Source organism: Otolemur garnettii, unplaced genomic scaffold (genome assembly GCF_000181295.1).
Source record: "Otolemur garnettii isolate 467f Iridium unplaced genomic scaffold, OtoGar3 scaffold00071, whole genome shotgun sequence".
In the NCBI taxonomy this organism is placed as follows: Eukaryota; Metazoa; Chordata; class Mammalia; order Primates; family Galagidae; genus Otolemur; species Otolemur garnettii.
Genome location: NW_003852466.1, coordinates 6322934 through 6346643, shown reverse-complemented (window position 1 = coordinate 6346643; position 23710 = coordinate 6322934). Strand labels below are relative to the sequence as shown.

The 23710-nt window shown below is 41.8% G+C and overlaps 2 protein-coding genes across 3 annotated transcripts in view; one reads left to right on the top strand and one right to left on the bottom strand.

Annotated features, from left to right (window-relative positions):
• The window catches only part of ATP6V1H (ATPase H+ transporting V1 subunit H), a 143382-nt gene extending 135454 nt beyond the window's left edge, over window positions 1–7928 (bottom strand). The window contains exons 1-2 of one of the 2 annotated variants that reach the window (XM_003793699.3): window positions 7660–7928; window positions 5689–5836 (exon numbers count right to left, since the gene is read on the bottom strand). In XM_003793699.3, the coding sequence (XP_003793747.1) occupies window positions 5689–5801 (113 nt within the window). In that variant the 5' untranslated portion in view covers window positions 5802–5836; window positions 7660–7928. The remainder of the gene's footprint in view (window positions 1–5688; window positions 5837–7659) is intronic. The other variant, XM_023515397.1, reaches the window with a different exon arrangement.
• Window positions 7929–8742: 814 nt separating this feature from the next.
• The window catches only part of RGS20 (regulator of G protein signaling 20), a 96106-nt gene continuing 81138 nt past the window's right edge, over window positions 8743–23710 (top strand). The window contains 2 exon segments of the mRNA XM_003793698.2: window positions 8743–8792; window positions 16471–16639. Of these exon segments, the coding sequence (XP_003793746.1) occupies window positions 16475–16639 (165 nt within the window). The 5' untranslated portion in view covers window positions 8743–8792; window positions 16471–16474.

The following is a 23710-nucleotide window of genomic DNA, read 5'->3' as shown; positions in this document are numbered from 1 at the left end:
CCAATCCCACTCCCTTCTCAATCCCCCACAGCCAATCAAGCACTAGTCTGAGCAACTCTCCCACCCAATCCCACTCCCTTCTCAATCCCCCACAGTCAATCAAGCACTAGTCTGAGCAATTCTCCCACCCAATCCCACTCCCTTCTCAATCCCTGACTCTGCAGTAGCTCAGTCCTACCTTAACACTATGTTACTTCCTTTTCCAAATACTTATGTCTACCACTTCCCAATAAGCACAATATTCAATTCATTCATAATTTAATCAGATAATATTAACTGGCAGCATACTAAGCGCCTTTTAACAGGTGATACAGGAATTTACTTAGACATCCCTCTTTGAGCTTACCTTCTAGTGGAGAAAACAGAAAGATACACAAATACAAAAATAAATGACTTTTTTTCCTTTGAAGACAGAGTCTCACTTGTTGCCCCCAGTAGAGTGCCCTGGCATCATAGTTCACAGTAACCTCAAACTCTTGGGCTGAAACATTCTCTTGTCTCAGCCTCCCGAGTAGCTGGGACTAAAGGCACCCCCCAACAACGCCCAGCTATTTTTAGAGATGGGGTCTCACTCTTGCTCAGGCTGGTCTCAAACCTGTAAGCTCGGCTGTCTACCCACCTTGGCCTCCCAGAGTGCTAGGACTAGAGGTATGAGCCACCGCGCCCAGCCGAAAAAGAAGTGATTTTTTTTAAATATACATACACATCACCATACTGCTAAGGTTATAAATGCTATGAAAAACACTGGGCCAGTCGGGTGCTGGAAAGTGGCAGGAGCAAAAGAGGGAGGAACGTATTTTAGTCAGGGTAACCAGAGAAGGCCTTCCTGAGGTCACCTACATAGACAGCTGAATGAAGTGAGTCATTAGGTTATCAAGTATGAAATGTCCAATTTCATTTATGTACTAAGTTTAACAGTTGATACCCCTGAAATTTCACTTTGACACTTTTTTTTGTTTTGTTATTGTGAAGGTAAATCTTCACTTTTAAATGCACACTTTCACTTGTGATTATTTTTCAATTTCTTTAGAACATTTTTTGTGAAACCACAGACAAGTCAAAAATTCATGTTATTTCTTGATATGAGGTCCACTATGGAACCCATGCAGTGCATACAGCTCAAAATATCAATGAGTGTTGGAGATGATGTGGCCAATGAATGAACAAGAAGTTCCATAGTAGTGATTTTAGTCTTGAAAATGAGTCACATGGGCAACCTGAGACGAAGATGTGGATAATGATGAGCTGAAAGCTGCACTGGAAGCAAATCCATCTCATCCTAAGTGTGAATTAGCAGCAAAGTTTGCTGTTACTATTCCCACAATACTGGACCATCTGAAACAAATCTGCAAGGTAAAGAAGCCAGACAGATGTGTCCGCATGAATTAAAGGAGCATCAGAAGAGACACTGGCCCAAGGCTTGCCTTTCTTTGGTGATACAACAAAAAGGCAAACTACTTCTATAACACATCGTTACATGTGATGAAAAATGAATTCTTTGTGACAATCACAAGCATTCGGCACTACTACTGGATAAAGACGAAATGCTAAAACACAGGCCAAAACTGAATATTCATCAAAAAAAGCTCCTGGTGTCCACAGCTGGTATTATCCACTCCAGCTTCATGAAACCTCATCAATTATAGCAGATGTCCGCTGCAACCAACTGGATGAAATGAGAATAATTGGTCAAAAGAGAAAGGCCAAGCCTCTCATAAGACAACACTGTTGCACAAACAACACTGCTCAAAGCACAGAAGCTGGACTCAGAAACTCTTGTCATCCACTATCTTCAGCAGACTTTGCACTACCTACCATTTCTCACAGGCTTTGGACCATTTCTTGCAAGGAAAAATATTCAATTCTTAACCAGCTCTGGAAAACTCCCTTCACGATTCCTCTCCAGGATACTTCACTGCTGGCATACACGAGTTACCAGTAAGACGGCAAAACTATGGATCGTTTAGGTGCATACTTTTGATTAACTGTCCTGCTTCTTGTTTGAGATATAATAAACTAAACTTTTAATTTGAAATCAGACATTTCAGATGAATGAATACTAAGTCAATGGTTTGAGAAGTTCATTATTAAGTCATTATTAATGATCTAAGTGTAGAGAGATAGAAGTGCAGGTGCTAGGACCTGGGGCTTGCTGTGGATGGAAGAGTAAGGAGGGCACAGGAGTGTTTTGCTGTGGGAAAGACAGTAGGATCGGATCTAAATATGTTTTAAATCACTCTCACAACAATGTGAACAAATGCTCCTATGGGGGCAGCAGTGAAAGCAGAGACACTGGGTGAGAGGCGGTAACAACAGAGTGCAGGACAGAGCAGGACAAAAGGCATGAGGGTAGGAGCAGCAGAGGCAGAGTGAGTGGTCAGATTTGGGATACGATTTGGACTACCACTTACGGAATTATTAATGGACTGAAAATGGATTATAAGAGCAACAGAAAAGTCAAGGATGACCCCCAGATTTTTGGTCTAGGTAACTGGGTAAATGAAGGAGCCACACAGTGGCCTGAGGGAGCCACACTGAAGTACTGGAACTTCCCAAGCACTGTGTGTTCCTCCAAGCCTCAGGTCTCCCCGCATGGGCCTTCCTTCCAGCAGCCCAGCTCCTCTTTCCAGACCACTCCTGAGAGCATCTTCACATGTTCTGCGGAAACTTCCCAGTACTCCCAACAATTATTTGCTCTTGCCCTTTTTGTATATTTACTTCTGTTGCAAATACATACACTTTATAGACTTTTCTACTTTAACACCACAATTTATTATTAATTAGTTTAAAGGTCTGTTTCCTCATTAGGCTTAAACTCATGAGCAAGGACAGTATTCTACAATTCTTGTATACTTGGGATATAGTTTTACTGGATTCCAGTTGGACTCAGACATAGCTCTTCATTTAAGTACTGTCCAATTGAATTACCATAACTCAGCTCACAGCAACCTCAAACTCAAGGGATCCTCTTGCCTCAGCCTCCTGAATAGCTGGGACTACAAGTGCCCACCACAACATCCAGCTGTTTTTAGAGCTGGAGTCTCACTTTTACTCAGGCTCAAGCAATCCACCTGTCTGGGCCTCCCAGCACACTGGAATTACAAGCATGAGCCACCGTGCCTGGCCTAAATACCACATTTTCATAACAAGCTAATTTGTAAGGAACAAAAGCATCCTGGCCTTTTGACGTAGAGAACTCTGCCACAGGGTTTATTCTATCAGTATATACTGTGATACCAGTCACTGATTATTCACGTGTCACATTCGGCCCCAAACACTATATAAGCTCCTTTAGGAGAGGCACATTTCACCCCTACTTGTGTCTCTATGTCTCTATATCAGGCACAGAGTTAACTGGTGCACATGTGCACACATACACAGTGGAGGGGTTTTGTAAAAGAAATCTGTAAGACAGACAAGAATAAAGGACAAAGTAGGAAAAAGCATACAACATACATAGTAGGCCATGAGACAGGAGGAAAAGGAGAGAAAGCAAAATTAAAAAATTCCACATAACTAAAACTGTTCCCACTGCCAACATTAAAGGAAGTTCGGTGGGTCTGCCCCTGCTTTAAGATCAACAGTATTGTTCTGTTTAGGTTATAAACAGATCCAGGCTTTATAAACATGAAACTCCTTGTCCTCTAGTCTAAATGTACTCTGCACTACAGAAATTAGGAAAAAGAACTGGAAATCCTAAGTTCACTGGAAATTTAAACAAATACACATGTACTCGTAAACAGAGAAAACATCCGCAATTCCCTCTTCCCGTCCTTCAGTCAGTGGCCCCACCACAACCCAGGTCCCTGAAATGGGAATCCAGAAGTCATCCTAGACTTCTCCTTCACCCCCATACAGCAACCCAGCCATTAAGACTTTCTGAAATCCACTCCATTCTATCCACAGTCTCCAAGTTACAAACATTAACTTACATACCACTTGCACTAATGAACAGAGGCTATTACAGATAATAGGTAAATGTCCAACTGTCCAACTTACATACAAATTCAAATTAAGAACAAACCTACAGAACCTATCTAGTTTGTAACCCAGGGACTGCCCATATTCCAATAATCTTATTTACTGCTATAGCCTCTCCTACCCTCTAAGCTTATTACCTACAAAACCACCTTTTATGCTGTCAGAACAATCCAACCAAGAAGCAAGTCTGATCATTTAATTCTCAGCTACGAGCTTCAGTGGTTTCCAGTACCTACTATTCCTTAGTCACTAATGGTAAATGTCTCAAGAGAGTCTGAGACACACAATCCTGAATCCATCCCACTACCATTTTCATCTGTTTTACATAGCAAGCTTCCTTATCAGATTCACATCAACCATGGGTTTCATGGCTTAAGAATTAAGCTTATAAAACAGTGACTGGCAGGATCAATTCCAAACTCCTTCCAACCACACACAGGACCTTCACAGTCAATCCCTGGCCCTCTCCACTGTTAACTCTCCATTACTGCCCTCTCCAAACTATGGATGCCTCCCACCAGCCTGCTGTTTTTGCTTCCTTTGCTCACGCTATCTGTTCTATTTGGAAGGCTGCTCCTTCTCGCCACATGGCTAAATACTTCACTCATCCTTAAAAAATCAGTTTCAAGAATCATCCCCTTGAGGAAAACTTCCTGGGAGTAGGATTAGCTGTCCTTTTTCTGTCCCCCATCATACCCAATGCAACATTCTATTATTAGTTAACATACTGAATTAAAATGATCTGTTAATACATCTGACTTCCTTAGAAGAGCATAAGTTCCTTTAGGGATGACAATCTGTATCTTTTCTGGAGCCTCAAAGCCTGGAAAAATGTTTCAAAGTTGGCAGTTAATCAATAAATGTTTGATGAGTGACAAACAGAAATATATCCCCCCCAGGACAAAACAAAATGCTAAATATAAAAGTACCAATTCGTCAATATTTTTAAAAATGTATATGCAAATATGAACTGAATTTCCTTGATAACTCAGTTGTAAATATATCAAAATAAACAGTTATAAAGTCCTTATCATAAAAGATAGTCAAGAATAAACACTTACTTTTCAGATAAATATAGAGTATAAAAATATCAGCATACTGGCTCAGCACCCATAGCACAGTGGCTATGGTGCCAGCCACATACACCAAGGGTGGCGGGTTCGAGCCCAGCCTGGGCCAGCTATACAACTACAACAAAAAAACAGCCAGTGTTGTGGTGGGCACCTGTAGTCCCAGCTACTTAGGAGGTTGAGGGAAAAGAATGGCTTGAGCCCAAGAGTTGGAAGTTGCTGTGAGCTGTGACGCCACAGCACTCTACCAAGGGCAACATAGTGAGACTCTGTCTCAAAAAAAAAAAAAAAAAATAATCAGCATACTAAATCTTAATATACACAAGAAAGGGAGAAAAACTATGAGTGTATTCAACATAGTAATGCTTGTATTCAAATGGCCTAATACTTTAACATGTTATTTCAACAACCAATCTGAGGGATATGCATGTTTATTTCACATGTACTTTACTGAATCTCAGAGAAAGAAGTACCACACTACCCTAACCCCCTAAGACACCTAATTATTCTAAGAAGGAAGTGTTTCTTCCACATTTAGTAGTATTTTTCCAGTATTTCTCTCATACAAGCATGACCATGAAAAAGTCTGATGCAAAAGCATATGACTATCCATGATTCACAGCACACTGGTACTTACTGAAGGTAAGACTGCCAGTTCACTTTGTTTGCACGGACTTCTGCAGCCTTGGCAGCAATTATATTGGTTGGGACAGCAGCATCCACAGCACCTCGGATATCCATTTTGGTCATTTAAATTTTATGAATTTGAATGTTTTTCAACAGATCTTCAATAGAGATATAAGGTGAAAGAGAATGCCAGATGTTATTTGTTAACAATTATTATTTTAATATCATCATCACTTTAATCTCCCTAGGCATTTAATTCAAATACTGAATATCCTAAGTCTGAAAAACCCTACCATTATTTCCCAATCTTGTCTGCTGGCCCATGAAAGAGTAGTATAGGCTTTTATTTTCCAGGAAAGGTTTTTTAAAATTATTGGCACTAATATGTAGCGAGATTCTTTTAAATGGCTATTTAAGGTACTGAAATTGGAAATCATGATTAAATAGAACAGGCAAACAAAATAGAAAAATATTTAAATTTATACAATTGGCATTAACTTTCCTCTTCTGAAAGAAAAAAAAATTAGAACCTGTATAGTACAGACAAGGCCAATCACTTTATCAACTTTTACTAAGTATCATTTTGCAGTGACATTAAAAATTTTAAGTCCTCTCTAAAATTACTCAAATAAAAATATACAAAGTGGAAACAATTTCTCAGAAGACAGTGCTTTCCTTTTCAAACTGTTGTAACCCAGCCCTCTTTCCCCCGCCCACTCCTGTTCCCCAGCCCTCACCTGTTCCCCCCACCACCACCCTCACCTGTTCCCCCACCCTCTCCAGCCCATTTCCCTCCTCCTCCCTTCTCCCCCCAGAGTCCACTCCAGGAACAAGACAAGTCCCTCCTCCCCCAAGGTTAGTGGAGAACACGTTCCCAGGCCCCCTTCTTCCTCCTAGGGTTGCCAAGAACAAGCTTCAGGTACGAAAAAAAGTCCCAAGTTTCACAAAACCCCCAAGTTCTCAGTAGATGAACAATGGTGGAAAACTGAGACTTGATTAATTACTGTTGTATAACCATAACCATTGTGATATGAAATGTGTCCACTGTCAACTGAAACTGTATTAATTATTGTTCCATTGCTGTATCTATGACTACCTGAGTTGTAACCCCCCTTAACCAGCCACCTTTCACTTCTGTAATATGCTTACACAAAGCCTATAAAAAGGTAACTCACACTCTCACCGGCTGCTGTCTCTCGGAGCAGCAGCCCCTGCAGCAGGTAAAATAAATTACCAATTAATTAACCTAAGTGGGGGTCCGAGTCTATTTTTCCAGGTCCCCTAAGTTACTTCAAAACAAAATCCGTAGCACTTCTGAAATCAATTTTTGGAGAAACTTTTCAAACAAATAACTATTAGAATTCAGGTAAACCAACAATAAGAGTATGACAACAAGAACCTACAATAATGAACTTCTATGTAATTTTTACTCCTAAATTTACAGATAAAAAGCTTAAGGCTGATTTTATCACAACACAAAATATAGGTCCCCGTTAGCAAATATTTGCCAAGGCCACAAAGAAGCTAAAGCTATCCCCAAAATACTATTCCGTTTTCCAATGACCTTAATGGATAGGAACTCACTCTCTGTACCTGAGGATCTGCTGTCTAAACAAGCAAGAGCGGCACTGACTGGCAGGCCCAGGTCAAAACAGGCTCCATCTGGGCGAGGCTAGAACGCTGGAACTAAGCTGGCTCAGCCCCCGCGACCTTCTAGGGGTACCCCAAGAGGTCTCAAGACAGTTACCCAAGAACAACTCGCACCCCAGGGCCTAGGCCCACTTTTTACTCGTCTCCTGCCCTTTCCTGCCAGCCCCTCCCATTTCTTTCCCCTGAGGAAAGGTTCTGCAATTTCGTAAATCTGCCTGAGGCCTGGAAAGAGAGAAATCCGGCAACCCCGGGCCGAAGGGCAGGAAGGGGCCCGAGCGGCTAGGGGCCTGCACGCCCCAGCGGAGGTGAAGAAACCGCAAGGTCGCCTCACCTGGTCCAGAAGCTGAGACGAAACCACCCGGAGGCGGTGTCCCTTGGTGAGCCCGGGAGGCCCCGCAACGCACCACCAGGAGGCAGAAAGGGGGCGGCAGTCGGAGCGCGGGGCCACAGCCGGGCTGCGGCGCAGAGTCAGAGCCGAGCCGGCGTTTCCTGCCCGTCCCGGGGCCTAAACAACGGCGGGGACCGAAAGGGAAGCACTCGCCCGAACCGAGGAGTCGTTGAGGCCAGCACAGGCGAAAGGAAGCCAGAGGGGCCGCAGTAGAATGACAGGAGCGCAGGTCACGTTACCAGAGGCACGTGACCGCCGCAGAAGGCGGAAGGCGGAAGCCGGAAGCCGGAAAGGTCCAAAACAGCCGGGGGAGCGGCGTGGAGCTGCGCAGCGGCGGGTTCTGGACCGGCGGCTGCGACTTAGGCCCCAGAAGAGACGCGTGACTCGCACGGGGGCAGCCAGCGCAGGAAGGACGGGCAACACCGGCGGGGGCGCCAGGTGGGGCAGGCGAGGACCCAGGCCAGAAGGAGCCGGAGAGGCCAAAACTTCATCGTAACCACGTTCTTTGTTAGCTCAAGGCAACCTAATAAAATTTTTATTCCTTGTTATTTAATTCCTCTTTGGGGGAGAAATTAAATTCAATTTTAATTTTAGTTTAACTTTTTTTATTTTTTGAAACAGAGCCTCACTGTGTCACTCTAGGTAGCGGGCCAATGGCATCATAGGTCACAGCAACCTCTAAACTTCTGGGCTCACGGGATCCTCTCGCCTCAGCCTCCCGAGTAGCTGGTATTACAGGCATCCGCCACAAGCCTGGCTATTTTTCAGAGATGGAGTCTCGCTCTTGCTGAGGCTGTTCTTGAACTCCTGAGCTCAAGCAATCCGTCTTCCTCGGCCTCTCAGAGTGCTGGGATTATAGGCATAAACCACCTCACCCAGCCTAGTTTAACGTTTATTTTTGTGATTGGGGGGTGACAATGCAGGAAAGGTTGAGAATAGCTGCTTTAAACTAACAAAGGATTTCTGGCTAAATTTGCTTCCTAAGGCTAAAGACAGAAATTTATTCTTTCTCTCTTCTAGAGGCAGAAGTCCAAAATCAAGATGTGAGCAGAGCCACACCCCTCCCAAGGCTCTGGGTGAGAATCTGTTCCTTGCCTTTTCCAGCTCCCAGGGCCGCCAGCATTAGTAGCTGCTTCTCTCCAATCTCCGCCTTTACGGTCACATGCTTCTTCCTCTTCTGTCTCTTCTAAGGGCACTTCCAGAACTTAGGGCCCAGCTGGATAATTCAGGGTGATCTGGGGATCCTTAATGGTATCTGCAAAGATCCTTTTTCCATACTGGTAGAAAGAGTGGCCAGGCCACATAGCTCTTGACTACTGACTACAACATTTGAGAAAAGGAGATCGGTATTCAATAGGCTGGTCAACTCCAATTTTGTTGTAAAACATCTGCCAGGCATCCTCAAACTGTGGCCCCCAGGTATTTTTGCTGCTGCTGTCTGTCCTGCTTAGCAGCCGACTTGTCCAGGGGCAACAGTCCAGCCCTCCAACGGTCTGAGGGACAGTGAACTGGCCCCCTGTTTTAAAAGTTTGAGGACCCCTGATTCGGGCAGCGCCTGTCACTCACTGAGTAGGGCGGCAGCCCCATATACTGAGGGTGGCTGGTTGGAGCCTGACTGGCCAAACTGCAACAAAAAAATAGCCTGGTGTTGTGGTGGGCCTGTAGTCCCAGCTACTTGGGAGGCTGAGGCAAGAGAATCAGCTAAGCCCAAGAGCTGGAGGTTGCTGTGAGCTGTGACACCACAGCACTCTACCAAGGGTGACAAAGTGAGACTCTGTCTCTTTAAAAAAAAAAAAAAGGAAGAAAGAAACCTCAAGTCAGAGAAAGAAGGAAAATACAGGGGAAAGGCAAACTAAGGAACCCCACAGGAACTCAGGGTGGACACGTCTTTCCGGAGACCAGCATTCAAAAGCTGCCTTGACAGGTACAGATCGGAAGCAGTAGACAAAGCTAGGAAGGTCTTGCCTGTGCTGCTGCGGGACGCCCTGATTTGTCAGGACTGGGCGACACCCAGGGTCAATTCTCAAGAGTTTGTAATGCAGTATGTTATGGACTAAATGCATCTCCCCAGTATTCACATGCTGAAGCTCCAAGCCCAGTGTGGCAATGTTAGGAGACGGGGCCTTTGGGAGGTAATTAAAGGTAGATGAATCACGAGGGTGGGGGCCCCATGAAGGGATTTTTGTTTTTATAAAAGAAGACATCATAGAGGGAGCAATCTCTCCCTCTCCACAAGCACAAACCACGGAAAGGCTGAAAGCCAGGAAGAAAGAAAGCCCTCACCAGAACCTGACCATGCTTGCACTCTGATCTTAGACTTCAGCCTCCAGACGGGTGCAAAAATTAGTGTCTGTTGGTTAAGCCACTTGCACTACAGTATTTGGGTAGCCTGTGCACACTAATCACATAATACAAGTGAAGCTTCTTAATCACACCCCAGAACAAAGTGTGAATAAACATCTCTTACGACAGAGGGGCCTTAAAACCCCCATAAACAAACACAAAACATAAGGGAAAGCCGCTCAATCTCTCTCAGTCGGAGACACATTTATTGGGCGTCCCAAATTTGCCAGGCATTCCTTGGGATTTCCTTAGAGTTGCTCAGAGGACCACAGATTCAGGGAGATAATCCAGTAAGAGCAATAATGGACTTGGGTCTAGCTGGCTGGGAGGCTGGGAGAGGAAGCTGCTATCCAAAGAGCGGAGGGGTATGTGGGGCTCCTCAGGACTGGTGCTTGCACTCATCTTAGACAAGGCAAGCTGATCAAGGAACAGGTGAAAGGCATTCCAGGAAGAGAGAGAGAAAGACTCTCAGAACCTGCAGTAATCCCTTTCCTTCTATACCTGCCAACATGGTCAGTTTTAAGATGAAATAGTTTGCTTCATGGCAAGAAAAATCCAGAGTATAATGTCTCACTCATACGTAGAAGTTAAAAATCGATCTTGTAGAGGTAGAGAGTAGAAAAGTGGTTAACAGAAGTGGGGAAGGGAGAAGAGTTAGCCAGGAGGCACTCTCCTTCCAGAGAAGCACAAAGACATGAAACACAATCTGGAGCAATGCAGGGCACACAGGGGCTGCTTCACAACTGTCTTGGCATTGCCAGAGATTTGTCAGGCATAGGAAGAGAAGACGCAAGTGGCCCCTGGCACTATCTCCCTTACATTTCATTACTCTTTAAAACACATCTATTAGTGATTTTCCTAGTCCAACCAGGCTCCTGTAACAAAGTACTATAGATTACTTGGCTTTATCTACCCACAGTTCTAGAGGCTGGAAGTCTGAGATCAGGGTGCCCGCAGGGTAGGCTCTGGCCAGGGCCCTCTTCTGGGCTACAGATGGCTGAGTTCTCACTGTATCCTTATGTGGTGGGAAGAGGGTATGGGAGCCCTCTGGGGTCGCTTTGATAAGGGTGCTAATCCTATTCATGAGGACTCCACTTTTTTTTTGCAGTTTTTGACCAGGGCTGGGTTTGAACCTGCCACCTCCAGCATATGGGGCCGGCACCCTACTCCTTTGAGCCACAAGTGCCACCCAGGGCTCCACTTTTATGACTAAATCACATCCCAGAGGCCCCACCTCCTAATATCACATTGGGAGTTAGGGTTTCAACAAAGGAGTTTCAGAGAGCCATTTGGACCATAACAGTGATCTCAACTGCCTAATTATACATTCATATGCAACATACTCTTTGAGCTACTTTGTAATTAATTCCTTTATAACTGAGCTCCAGATTTGTTATTTTAAGATGGCATTAGGAAAATTAGATAAAACCATGGTGACAGGAGAAAATAATGGCCATAATTAATTTATTCATCATATTAAGTTAATATCACATATTTTTAACAATTCTTCACTAGAATAGCATTGTATTACATGTTTGGAAAAAATATAGCACTTAGAAATCATCAGAGAGTAGAAAAATGATGGCATTTCAATGGAATTTCTTCAGTTTAAAATATATGAAATGTACAGCTTGGTGCCTGTAGCTCAGTGAGTAGCCCTGGCTACCTACACCAGGGCTGGTGGGTTTGAGCCCAGCCCAGGCCTGCTAAACAACAATGACAACCACAACCAAAAATAGCCAGGCATTGTGGCAGGCACCTGTAGTCCCAGCTACTTGGGAGGCTGAGGCAAGAGAATCGCTTAAGCCCAAGAGTTTGAGATTGCTGTGAGCTATGACGCCACAGCACTCTACCCAGGGTGACATAGTGAGACTCTGTCTCAAGAAAATAAAATATATGAAGTGTGATAAACATCATTTCCAATCTTTCCTTGCCAAACATGAATTGACCTATATTTGCCCATAGAAATAGAGGTGTTCTCATCAAACTCCTATTCTAAAAGATTTATTGTGAAAATTTACCTCCCCCAAGTGAAGACTGTACTACCAGCCTACCTTCAGCTACCCAAGATGTTTTACAGCTCACTGAGTAAAACACAGTTTAATGCAAGAATGGTTTTTTCCATTCTCTTTTATATGATCCTCTTAAGAACAATAGCCATTTTCAGGAAACTGGCTTTGTTTGGTATAACAGTAACTCTGAACACTCGGCCCATGAGCCCTTCACAAAGTGCCCTAACCAACTACCTCACGGCCTCTCATTGCTTTGGTATTGTCAAAGCAGGTCTGGTAATGAACTTACAGGTTTTCACTTCCACTCTGTGCCCTAAATTCTTACGATAGCTAAGCTTTGTATTTTCTAGGTAAATTAATTTTATTATATTATACTGCACCATAGGCCCTATAAAGACAATTTCAAATTTTAAAATACAGTCACTGTGGTTAGAAAGCTTCTAAAATGGGTCTTACTTATCCCCACCTCCCAGTGATTCACATCCTCAAGTAATCTTCTGTCCTTGAGGTGAATGTAAAGGGGTTACCCTTCTGAGATGAGTTTACAAAACTCTGGGACTGCTATCTTGCTTGCATTCTCATGGGCTCTTCTCACCTGTTCACTCTGATGAAGCAAGATGCCACACTGTGGCCTAGAGAGAGGTGGTGGGGCTGGAACTAAGGGCAGCCCCCAGTGAACAACCAGAAGAAACTGAAGTCCTTAGTCCGACAGGCTTCAAAGAATTAAATACAGACAGCAAACGTGTGAGGGAGCCTGGAGATGTCTGCAGCCTCATGACAGACCTTGAGCTAGAAAGCATAGCTAAGCCATGGCTCGGTTCCTGAAACTGTGAGATAGTAAATGAGATTTATGGCCCCATCATGAAACATTGGATTGATTGAGGATGTTGTCTCTCTTTAAAAAAAAAAATGACACTTTTATTGAGATATAATTCACATGCTGTACAACTAACTCATTGATTTAAAAGGTGCAATTCAGTGGTTTCTAGTGTATTCACAGGGTTGTACAGTCCTTTTCCTTAGCATAATGTTTTCAGCCGTGTTGTGGCATGTATGTAGTATCTAGGTCATTCCTTTATATGGCAGAATAATACTCCATTGTATGGATTAACACGTTTATCCATTCATCAGTTAATGGGTATGTGAGTTTCAAATTTTTAGACATTCGTGTTCAAGTCTTTGTGTGAACGTAGGTTTCATCTCCCTTATTGGGGTAGATATCTGGGAGTAGAATTGCTGGATCAGATGGTAACTCTATGTTTAACATTTTGAAGAAATTGTCAAACAGTTTTCCAAAGTGGTTGCGATGTTTTATATTCCCACCAGTAATGTATGAGCATTCCAGTTTCTCCACATCCTTGACAACACTGTTACTGTCTTTTTAATTAAAGCCAACTCATGAATGTGAAGTGGCCTTTCACTGTGGTTTTGACTTGTTTTTCCCAGTGCTAATGATGTTGAACATCTCTTGATGTACTCACTTAGCCATTTGTATATCTTCTTTGGATAAACATCTTTTTAGACACTTCACCCATTTTTTTCTTTTTTTTAGAAATTTGATATTTTTATTACTTTCTTCTTTTTTTTTTTTTTTTGCAGTTTTTGGCTGGGGCCAGGTTTGAACCTAATGCCTCTGGTATATGGGGCCAGTGCCCTATTCCTTTGAGCCATAGGCACTGCCCTCACTTCACCCATTTTTAATTGGATTATTGGTTTTTGTTGAATTCTAAAAGTGCATAAGGGCCATTTTTTAAATATGTGTGTGTGTGTGTATCCCCTTTATCACTGGGCAAGAGACATGAACAGAACCTTCTCCCAAGAAGAGAGACGAATGGCTGACAAATGCATGTAAAAATGTTCAGTGCCCCTAATCGTCAGAGAAATGAAAATTAAAACCACCTCAAGATATCACCTAACCCCAGTTATAATTACCCAGATCACAAAATCCCAAAGCTACAGATGCTGATGTGGATGTGAAGAGAAGGGAACATTTACTACACTATTTCTGGGACTGCAAATTAATACAGTTATTTTGGAAAGAAGTATGGAGAAACCTCACAGGGCTAAAAGTAGACCCTCCTTTTGATCCTGCAATTCCATTACCAGGTATCTACCCAGAAGGAAAAAATCATTTACCATAAGGACATTTGCACTAGAATGTTTATCGCAGCTCAATTTATAATACCAAGATGTAGAAACAACCCAGTGCCCATCAACCCATGAATGGATAAATAAACTGTGGTATATGTATACCATGGAGTACTATTCAGCCATAAAGAAAGATGGAGAGTTTACATATTTTGTATTCACTTGGAAGGATTTGGAGAACATCCTCCTAAGTAACGTATCACGACTGGAAAAGCAAGCATCCAATCTACTCAATATTAATATCAAACTTGTAGATGAACAACTAGATACCTACACAAGAAAAGCACAATTAAATTCAAGAAACAGGGGAGAGGGCAGAAGTTTGGTGAGCTCTCACCTGATGGCCTAATGTGTGTGGCGTACCTCTGGGTGAAGGGCTCAACTACAACTTGGAATTTACCTAACAAATGCAAACTATGTGACCTAATCGTATGTACCCTTATATTAATCTGAAATTTAAAAATATATGTGTAAATTTACATATATGAGCAATTTACAGTATTCTCTTTAGTGGGTTTCTCTCTCACTTTTTTTATGACACAAAAAGTCATATTTTAAAACAAAAAAGTTTTGATAAAGTCCAATTTTTCTTTTGTCATTTGTGCTTTTGATATTATATCTAAGAAGCCCTTACCTAATCCAAGGTCACAAAGATTTACTCTTATGTTTTTTCCTACGATTTTTATAGTTTTATCCCTTCCATTTAGCTCTGTGATCCATTCTGAATTACATAGTATGAGATAGAATTCCAACATAATATTACTGCATGTGGATAACCAGTTGTCCCAGCACCATTTATTGAAAGACAGTGATTTACCCCATTGAATTGTCTTGGCACCTTGTCAAAAATCAATTGACCATAAGTGTATAGACTTATTTCCTATCAATGGAATAGGATGCTATTTCATTGATTTACACACCTATCCATATGCCAGTAGTATACAGTCTTACTGTAGCTTTGTAAGTTTTGAATTGGGACATGTGAATCCTTCAATTTTGGTTTTTTTTTTTTTAATATAGTTTTGGATATTCTGAGTCCCTTATAATGTCATATGAATTTTAAGGTCAACTTCTGTAAAAAACAAACAAACAAACAAAAAAAAGGAAGCTTGGTTGTTAATGGGGATTATGTTGAGTCTGTAGAGCCATTTGGTGGGACCCAGAATCACTTTACACAAGGAAACTTCTCCAGTTCATACACCCTGGTGATACACATCTGGGGCCCTTACCCTTGTGCACCAAATCCAACAGAAGCCACCGCTTGAGAGAAAGGTATTCTACTTTTCTGCACTCTATTTAATAATCTTATATTTGTAAAGCAGGTTATAAAATATGAAGTGTGGTGTTAGAAGCCAATTCCTGGCTCACTCATTAGGTGAGTGAAAATCAATTTAATTCCACATGATGTAAACACAAAGTATAACAATCCTTGATTTTAAATTTGGGTATGAGTTTATCATACACATAAGTTTCTAGCTACAAAGCTGACTGATATTAAAATGACCTTTTAAGAAACTTGGAAACATTAAGCAAACCTTCTGTCTGTCAATTGCATAGCCCAAGATTGCCAAGTGCCATTACCTGTCACACATCACTAATACAGAATTTTTCCAAACAATCTATTTAATTTTATCATATATACTAAGATGTATGTCAGTCAGATCATCACTTTCTGTTCCAATTTACAATTACATTTAAATTATAGATACATGAAAGGAAGGTGGCTCATGCTTATAATCCTAGCACTTTGGGAGGCCAAAGCAAAAACGTAGTGAGATTGTGACCTTACAAAAACAACTTTTTTAAATTAGCCAAGTGTGTTGAATGCACCTGTAGTCTCAGGGACTCTAGAGGCTGAGGCAGGAGGATGAGGAAGCTGAAGTGGATCACTTGTGCCTGGGAGTTGTAGGCTACAATGACCACTCCAACCTGGGCAGCAGAGAACGGTGAATAAATAAATAAATAAATAAATAAGCAATACATTTCCACCTTTAGAGGGCACTCATAATATGCAGTACTTAGACATTCAAAATAAGCAGCTCTACCAGGAATAGAACATTTAAGATCTTTGGATAAGCTAGTGATCTAAAAAAAGATAATCCTTTTCCTTTGATTAGTGTAACTTTCCAGGGAAGCCCCTGGCAGACTCAAGAGATAGCCCAGCATTAGTCAAAGGGAGAGAAACAGAGTGGATCTTGCACTAATGTTGGTAAAACCAGGCACCAGGACTCATTCGGGGCCTTTACTGCAGAAACATGTCCAGGCTTTCCCAAGACAACCAAGAGTGCCTTCAGAAACATTCCTCCAGGCCATCTATGTGGACGCAAGTTCTGCTCCTATTTCGGACTAGGAGATACAATGCAAACATTTGCGAGACCACAGAAAATGAAGGGGACCCCAAGGCTGTGCCTGATGTCAAGGTAAGGCGATCTCCACAAGCCATGATTCTTTTTGGGCAAGGGAAAAGGTCAATCCAGAAAGAATACAAAACCATAAACAAACTTGAGTGCCATCACTCACTGAGGCACTATCTCTTTGTTTTCTCAAAGTGTTTTCAAGCAACCCAGGAGAAATCTAGCACCTTGATGATAACTACCTGATTGATACAGTTTCCTCCAACCTAACAGCTTAGCTCTGCCAGACAAGTGATCCTTGATTGCTTTTATTTCTCTTTGCTTGTTTCAGGAGATAATGTTTGAAAAAGTAGCAACTCTAGACAAAGATTTTGTAGTTACTTGTATTAGCCCTTAAGATGTTTTTCTCTGATATAAGTATCATATCCTATATGCAATAAAAAAAAAAAGCATAGACTGTTTTCTACAAAAATTTCAAGAGGAAAAAATTGATAAGCTAATACTTAGGGTGATAAGAACATTAAGGAGTGTTTTTGCTAAAACCAAAATTTCCTAAGGTGAATTTTCTAAGCATGAGTTTCTATGACTAGGTAATAATATTATTTCTCTGAACAGTGATAATTTACTGACTTAACATTATGTGTATCTTTGAAGAAAGTACAAATTAAGTCTGTAAATCCTCTTACCTATTAATAGAACTATCTCTTAAAAGGCTATTTGGGGGCTAGGCACAGTGGCTCATACCTGTAATCCTAGCAATTTGGGAGGCCAAGGCTGCTGGATTGCTTGAGGTCAGTTCAAGACCAGCCTAAGCAAGAGGAAGACCCTGTCACTACACAAAATAAAATATTAGTCTGGCATGGTAGCATGATGTCATGCACCTGTCACCCCAGTTACTTAGGAGGCTGAGGAAGGAGAATCATTTAAGCCCAAGAGTTTGAGGTTACAGTCAGTTAACAGGTTATTTGGTATAAGGGATGGGGGGAACATGTCTTAACGTCTAATAAAGAATAAGCAGAGGTCAGAACTTAACGCTGCAGAATCATCCTACAGCAAACCTACCCAAATACTTTAACACCAGAAAATTCACCTGTTCCTATGCCATGTCTCATATCTTGATATCAATCATTATTTATTTACAAATCCTCTGTTTAAAATTCATTAGTTGTCCCCTTTTTTCTGTAACCAATTGGTACATGCAGATGCAAAGATTTTTTTTAAAAAGTCATGTGGCTCACGCCTGTGGCTCAAGTGGCTAAGGCGCCAGCCACACACACCTAAGGTGGTAGGTTTGAATCCAGCCCAGGCCTGCCAAACAATGATGGCTGCAACCAAAAAATAGCCAGGCATTGTGGTGGGCACTTGTGGTCCCAGCTACTCGGGAGGCTGAGGCAGGAGACTTGCTTGAGCCCAGGAGTTGGAGGTTGCTGTGAGCTGTGATGCCACCACACTCTACCCAGGGGGACAGCTCAAGGCTCTGTCTCCAAAAAAAAAAAAAAGTCATGAAGGGGCGGTACCCATGGCTCAATGAGTAAAGCGCTGGCCCCATGTACGGAAGATGGCAGGTTCAAACCCAGCCCCTGCCAAACTGCAACAAAAAAATAGCTGAGCATTGTAGTGGGTGCCTGTAGTTGGGAGGCTCAGGCAAGAGAATCGCCTAAGCCCGAGAGCTGGAGGTTGCTGTGAGCTGTGATGCTAAAGCACTCTACTAAGGGCGACAAAATGAGACTCTGTCTCAAAAAAAAAAAGAAAGTCATGAAGAAGTTTTTCCATAGTAAGGCACTGACATTTGCTTTTGAGCTTTCGAACATTGTGAACAAATAACACATGACTTTCCACACCCCCTGTCATCATAGAAGCACCAAGAGTTTAGGAAACAAGGATGAAATAGGATGTAGTGGACGGGAGTCTTTAATTAATGGTCATCTAAAGGTAAGACGCACACAAAAGATAATTCTGAAAAGTAGCAGTTAGAGGCTACTCCAAGCAAATGGATAGCACAACAAATCAAACGGAGACATGAAATGATGTTTAAGAAAGTACAGAACCCATGATTGCATTGATGTACACAGCTATGATTTAATAAAAAAAAAAGTGTAGAAGTAGAAAGGGTACAAGGGCTAAAATGTGTATGGATGTCCAGGGGCCAATGAGAAACCCTCAAAAAATTCTCAACCTAAGCCTCACACTTATACAAAAATTAATCCCAAATGAATCATGAGCTCAAATGTAAAACTATAAAACTTTTAGGAAAAAGTGGGAGAAAATCTTTGTGACCTAATGCCATGCAAAGAGTACTTAGACATCAAAAGCATGACCCATTAGAGAAAAAAAAATCAGTAAATTAGAGCTTATCAGAATTTGAAGCTTCTGCTTTGCCAAAGAGACTATTTAAAAAATGAAAGCAAGCTATAAACTGGAAGAAAATACTTCCAAACCCTTGAATCTAGAATAAAGAATTCTCAAAACTCAAAGAGTAAAAACAAACAGTCCAGCTAGAATATGGGCGAAAGACATGAACAGACATTTCACTGAAGGGCATGTACAAGTGGCAAATAATTAGATGAAAAAATATTCAGCATCATTAGCCAAAAGGGAAATGGAAATTAAAACCACAGGGAACCACAACTACACACCTGGCAGAATAGCTAAAATACGGGAAATAGTGGCTCTAAAAATGGCTAGAATGACTAAAATTGTGTAGACACCAGCTGCTGTTAGGGATGCAGAGAAATTGAGTTACTCATAAATTGCCAGTAGGGATGCAAAATGGTATAGCCAGCCTGAAAAATAATTCAGCAGTTTCCTGCAAACCCAAATATGCAGCCACCAGCAATTTCACTACTGAAATGAAAACCTACATCTACACAAACGCTGCACACCAACATCCACAGCAGCTTTGTTCATAACAGTCAAGAACAAGCTACAGCTCTAAAGCCTCTCAAGGAATGAAGGATTAAACGAACCCCGGCACATCCATCACGGAACACTGAGAAGCAACGAAGAGGAATGAACTACTGATAAACAAAACAGCAGGGACGGCTCTCAAGGCAATGACGCCGGAAGGAAAGCCAACCCCCAAAGGTCACAGGCTGTATGATTCCCTTTATAGACCACTCCTGAAATTAAATTACAGTCAAGGAGAACAGCCTGGTGGTTGCCAAAGATCACAGAGATAAACGAGGGCCGGTGGATGCAGTAACTCGGGGCCAGTACTTTAGTGGGAGCTGTGGGCAGATGGAGCAGTCCTGTGCCTGGATTGCAGCAGCAGTCACACACATCACTCGTGTAATGTGATGAAACTGTGGAAATGTATACACACGCATATGCACAAATGAACGCGTGGAAAGCTCGTGAAACCTGAATAAGCTCTGTGAACTGAGCAATGCAAATTTCCTGGCTTTGATATCATGCTTTAGTTATGCCGTCTCCATGGGGGAAACTGGGTAAAGGGTGCATGGAGCCAGCCTGTACTTTTTTTTTTTCTTTTTTGCAACTTCCCATGAGTCTATCACTATTTGAAAATAAAAAGTTTTTAAAAAGCAAAAAGCCCGAAACCTCCAAAGGCAGATTAGACTGACAGCACAGACACATGAATTGCCATGATCATCGTGGTTCTGCCAGCTGTTCTCTCCATCTGGATTCCTAGGTCAGCAGCACCAATGTGGTCAGACCTGTTTTAGTGATGAGGAAGCAAGTTTGCAATTGCTGTTGGTTACATACGTGAAGTCAGTGGACTGGTAATTTCAACCCAGATCTTCTGACACTGATTTTGACACTAACTTGTTAGCCTCTGACAGTAACTTAGAAAGTGAACTGTCATTTCCTGGACTTGCAACTGGCCTTTTCAGTGGTACTTTCTCTCCCATGCATTTTGCCCAGGATACTCCAACATGGGCCACTGAGTTACTACAGAATAAAGCAATGCCCCCCTGACACACACACACACACACACACACACGCCTGCACGTGTCTTCATCAACATTTTTGCTTCCTCCCAGGGCAGAAAGAGCAAGTGGGAGCCAGGGTGTACTGGGGCAAGCCTTCCTAGACAACAGACAAGAGAAAGAGAAAGCATTATCGCCACTCTGGGGAGAAGTCAAATCTACCAGTATAGATATATGTATGTATGTGCTTTATTTTTAAGTAATCAGTGTGGTTCAGAACTCAGACAAGAGAGTTAATTCTGCAAAATTATTCTTTAGCACGTTCCATTGTCAATGTCCTTCTAACAATGTGGGCTTTTGTGTGCTCTGCTATTCCAGACATGTGATCCCTTGAGAAGCTGATCAAGGCCCTTCTTTTGAGACAGAGTCTCGACAGAGATAGACTATGTCACCCTTGGTAGAGTGCTGTGGCATCACAGATCACAGCAATTTCATACTCTTGGGCTTAAGTAATTCTCTTGCCTCAGCTTTCCAGGTAGCTGGGACTACTGGTGCCTGTCACAACGTCCAGCTATTTTCTTTTGAGACTTTATATACAAAAGGGAGAAAAATAAATCTCAAGGCACCAAAGAGCAGCTACAAAGACAATGGAGCCCTGTGTGATGAAAAGGATAAAGAAAGAAGAAAGGAAAAACATCTTAGTAATAAAGCAACTGCACTTCTAGTATCCAAACTGTAACATTAATTTATTGAGAAGACAGAATTACCCTGTCCTGCCTCCATTTATGAAAGAGAAAGTTTGCTAAGAATAAAATTGTTTCTTATCTTTCTGAAGATCCTCTGAAAACAATTCCACAGTGATCAGTTTAACACTTGAGAAGTTCACAAACCTATTGAGGAAAAGGCTCATTTGTAAGTCCGCCATGCTTCTCTCTGCCGTAGTCAACATCCACTTTCAATGGAAGTTTCTCCAGAACCTCCTGTAGGATCTTTCCAGACAAGTGATGGTTGATGTCTCTGTAGGTGCCACACTCAGTACCGTGGATTCTCACTGAGGCACACTTACGTGGCAGTCCTTTAGTGGGGACCATGAAGAAGACCTGGAATGTGGTCTGTGGAAAAGTGAAAAGGCTTTTCAACTATTCAGCCTCTAGCTCACAGATCCCAGGACAATCCATGTGACATTAAGAAGAAAACAAGGAGAATTATTGAGAGAGGGGCCCGTAGGGTGACCATAGTTAAGATAGGTCCAGTATCCCAATCTGAAAATTCAAAATCCAAAAGGCTCCAAAATCTGAAACTTTTTAAGTGTCAATATAATGTTCAAACAAAAGCCTCCTTGGAGCATTTCAGTTTCAGATTTCAGATTTTCAAATTTGGGATATTGAACCAGTAAGTATAATACAAATATCCTGAAATCCAGTAAAATATGAAATCGAAAACACTTCTGATCCCAAGCATTTCAGGGAAGGGTAATAATGTATCGAATGTTTGTCCAAAAAAAAAGTAGATTTTAAACTTTCTCACCACAAAAAAAAAGTAGGTAGGGTGATTACTATGTTAATTAGCTTAATTTAAGCTTTCTACAATGTATACAACTATCAAAACATCAAATTGTACCCCATAAGTATATATAATTATGTGCCAATTAAAAATAAAAATAAAAAAGGCAAAACAAAATAAAATAAACTCAAATACTGTTTCAGCTACTCATAAAAGTTACTCATTATCATCCCAGTAGCTTTCCTCATTTAGCTAACTTGGATGATCGTTTAACTTAATGTAGCATCTAAGATACCAGCTAATGCCTTTCAAAATAATAAATGAAATGGTGGTGGATTTAAAAGTGAATGGCAAAAGGCAACCTCTAAAATCTCTCATATAATTTTCATAAAATTTAGGAAGTGAATGCTGTTTCCATGAATAACAAATAAATATATTTCACCTTGACTAACAAAACACAAAGGACCAAACACGAGAGCTTCAAAGTGGGTAGCTCAACTCAGACACCCTGTCTAATCAGGCAGGCAGTCTGGGGCATGCCACAGTAGCAGTAAACCCCAGGATTTCAAAGGGAGGTTAATCCCTTTGATCACACGCACATTCACTTGGTTGACAGAACCAGACCACAGCAGATCCAATTGCAAAGGAGGCTGAGAAACGTCCAGGAGCCCAAATGACCAGGAAGCGCTTCTGGTCTCCACCACACCTTCCACTCAGCTCTAATCTGAATACCTGTGCATTCAGTTTATAATCCTCAGGGGGACTCTGAAAAGGAGAAATGAAAAACCATTGTATCAGTAAAACAGAGAAGTATTTAATTGTGAAAAATCCTGTTGGTAACAAGAGAAGTCATAAATAAAAAACTCAGATGATCAGAAGGAGGGAAGGAAGGGAGGGAAGGAGGAAGGAAAGGAGGGAGAAATGAAGGAAGGAAGGAGGGAAAGAAGGAAAGAAGGAAAGAAGGAAGGAAGGAAGGAAGGAAGGAGCAAACAAACCAATAAAGGAAGGACAGATGTAAGGACGGAAGTTATCCATCACACATCAGAAAAGAGTATGTCTGAAAAGAAACGCATGTATGTGCATGGATATATGAGAGAAGCAATAATGTCTATCTGTGCTTTTCAGGTATAAATTGGCTTAAAAAAATGAATGGCTTGGCGAAGTAACATCACAAGATGGCGGAAGTGGCAGAGCTAAAGAGAGGCAGGGGGTAAAAAGGGAGATAGCATGCTATAGCTAAGAGAGCTTGAATTCATCCTGGAGACTTCTAGAAATAACTAAGACTCCAGATAAGGAAGATGAAGGAAGCATGCAGTGATCCGCTAGGGTAAGCTCAAAGGACTACTTACTATCGTTAATGTAGGCCCATTTTTTTTAACCTGTAGGCAGAGGAAGCCTGAGAGCTATATGCAGCACCTCCCTGCCTGTCTAACCCAAGTGAGACTATGGCTATTCTTTAAAAAGAAAAACAGTCCCAAACGTGAGGGAAATGCTGAACGTGCTTTCAGAAGAAGAGATATGTGACTTGTTTTATAATTATTTTATAATCCAGGGAGCCAGCCTGAGCAAGATCAAGACCCCCCCACTTCTACTAAAAATAGAAAACATTAGCTGGGCATGGTGGCACCTGTCGTCTAAGCTACTTGGGAGGCTGAGGTAGGAGGATTGCTTGAACCTGGGAGTTTGAGGTTGCTGTGAACTATGAAGCACTCTACCCAGGGTGACAGAGTGAGACGCTGTCTTTAAA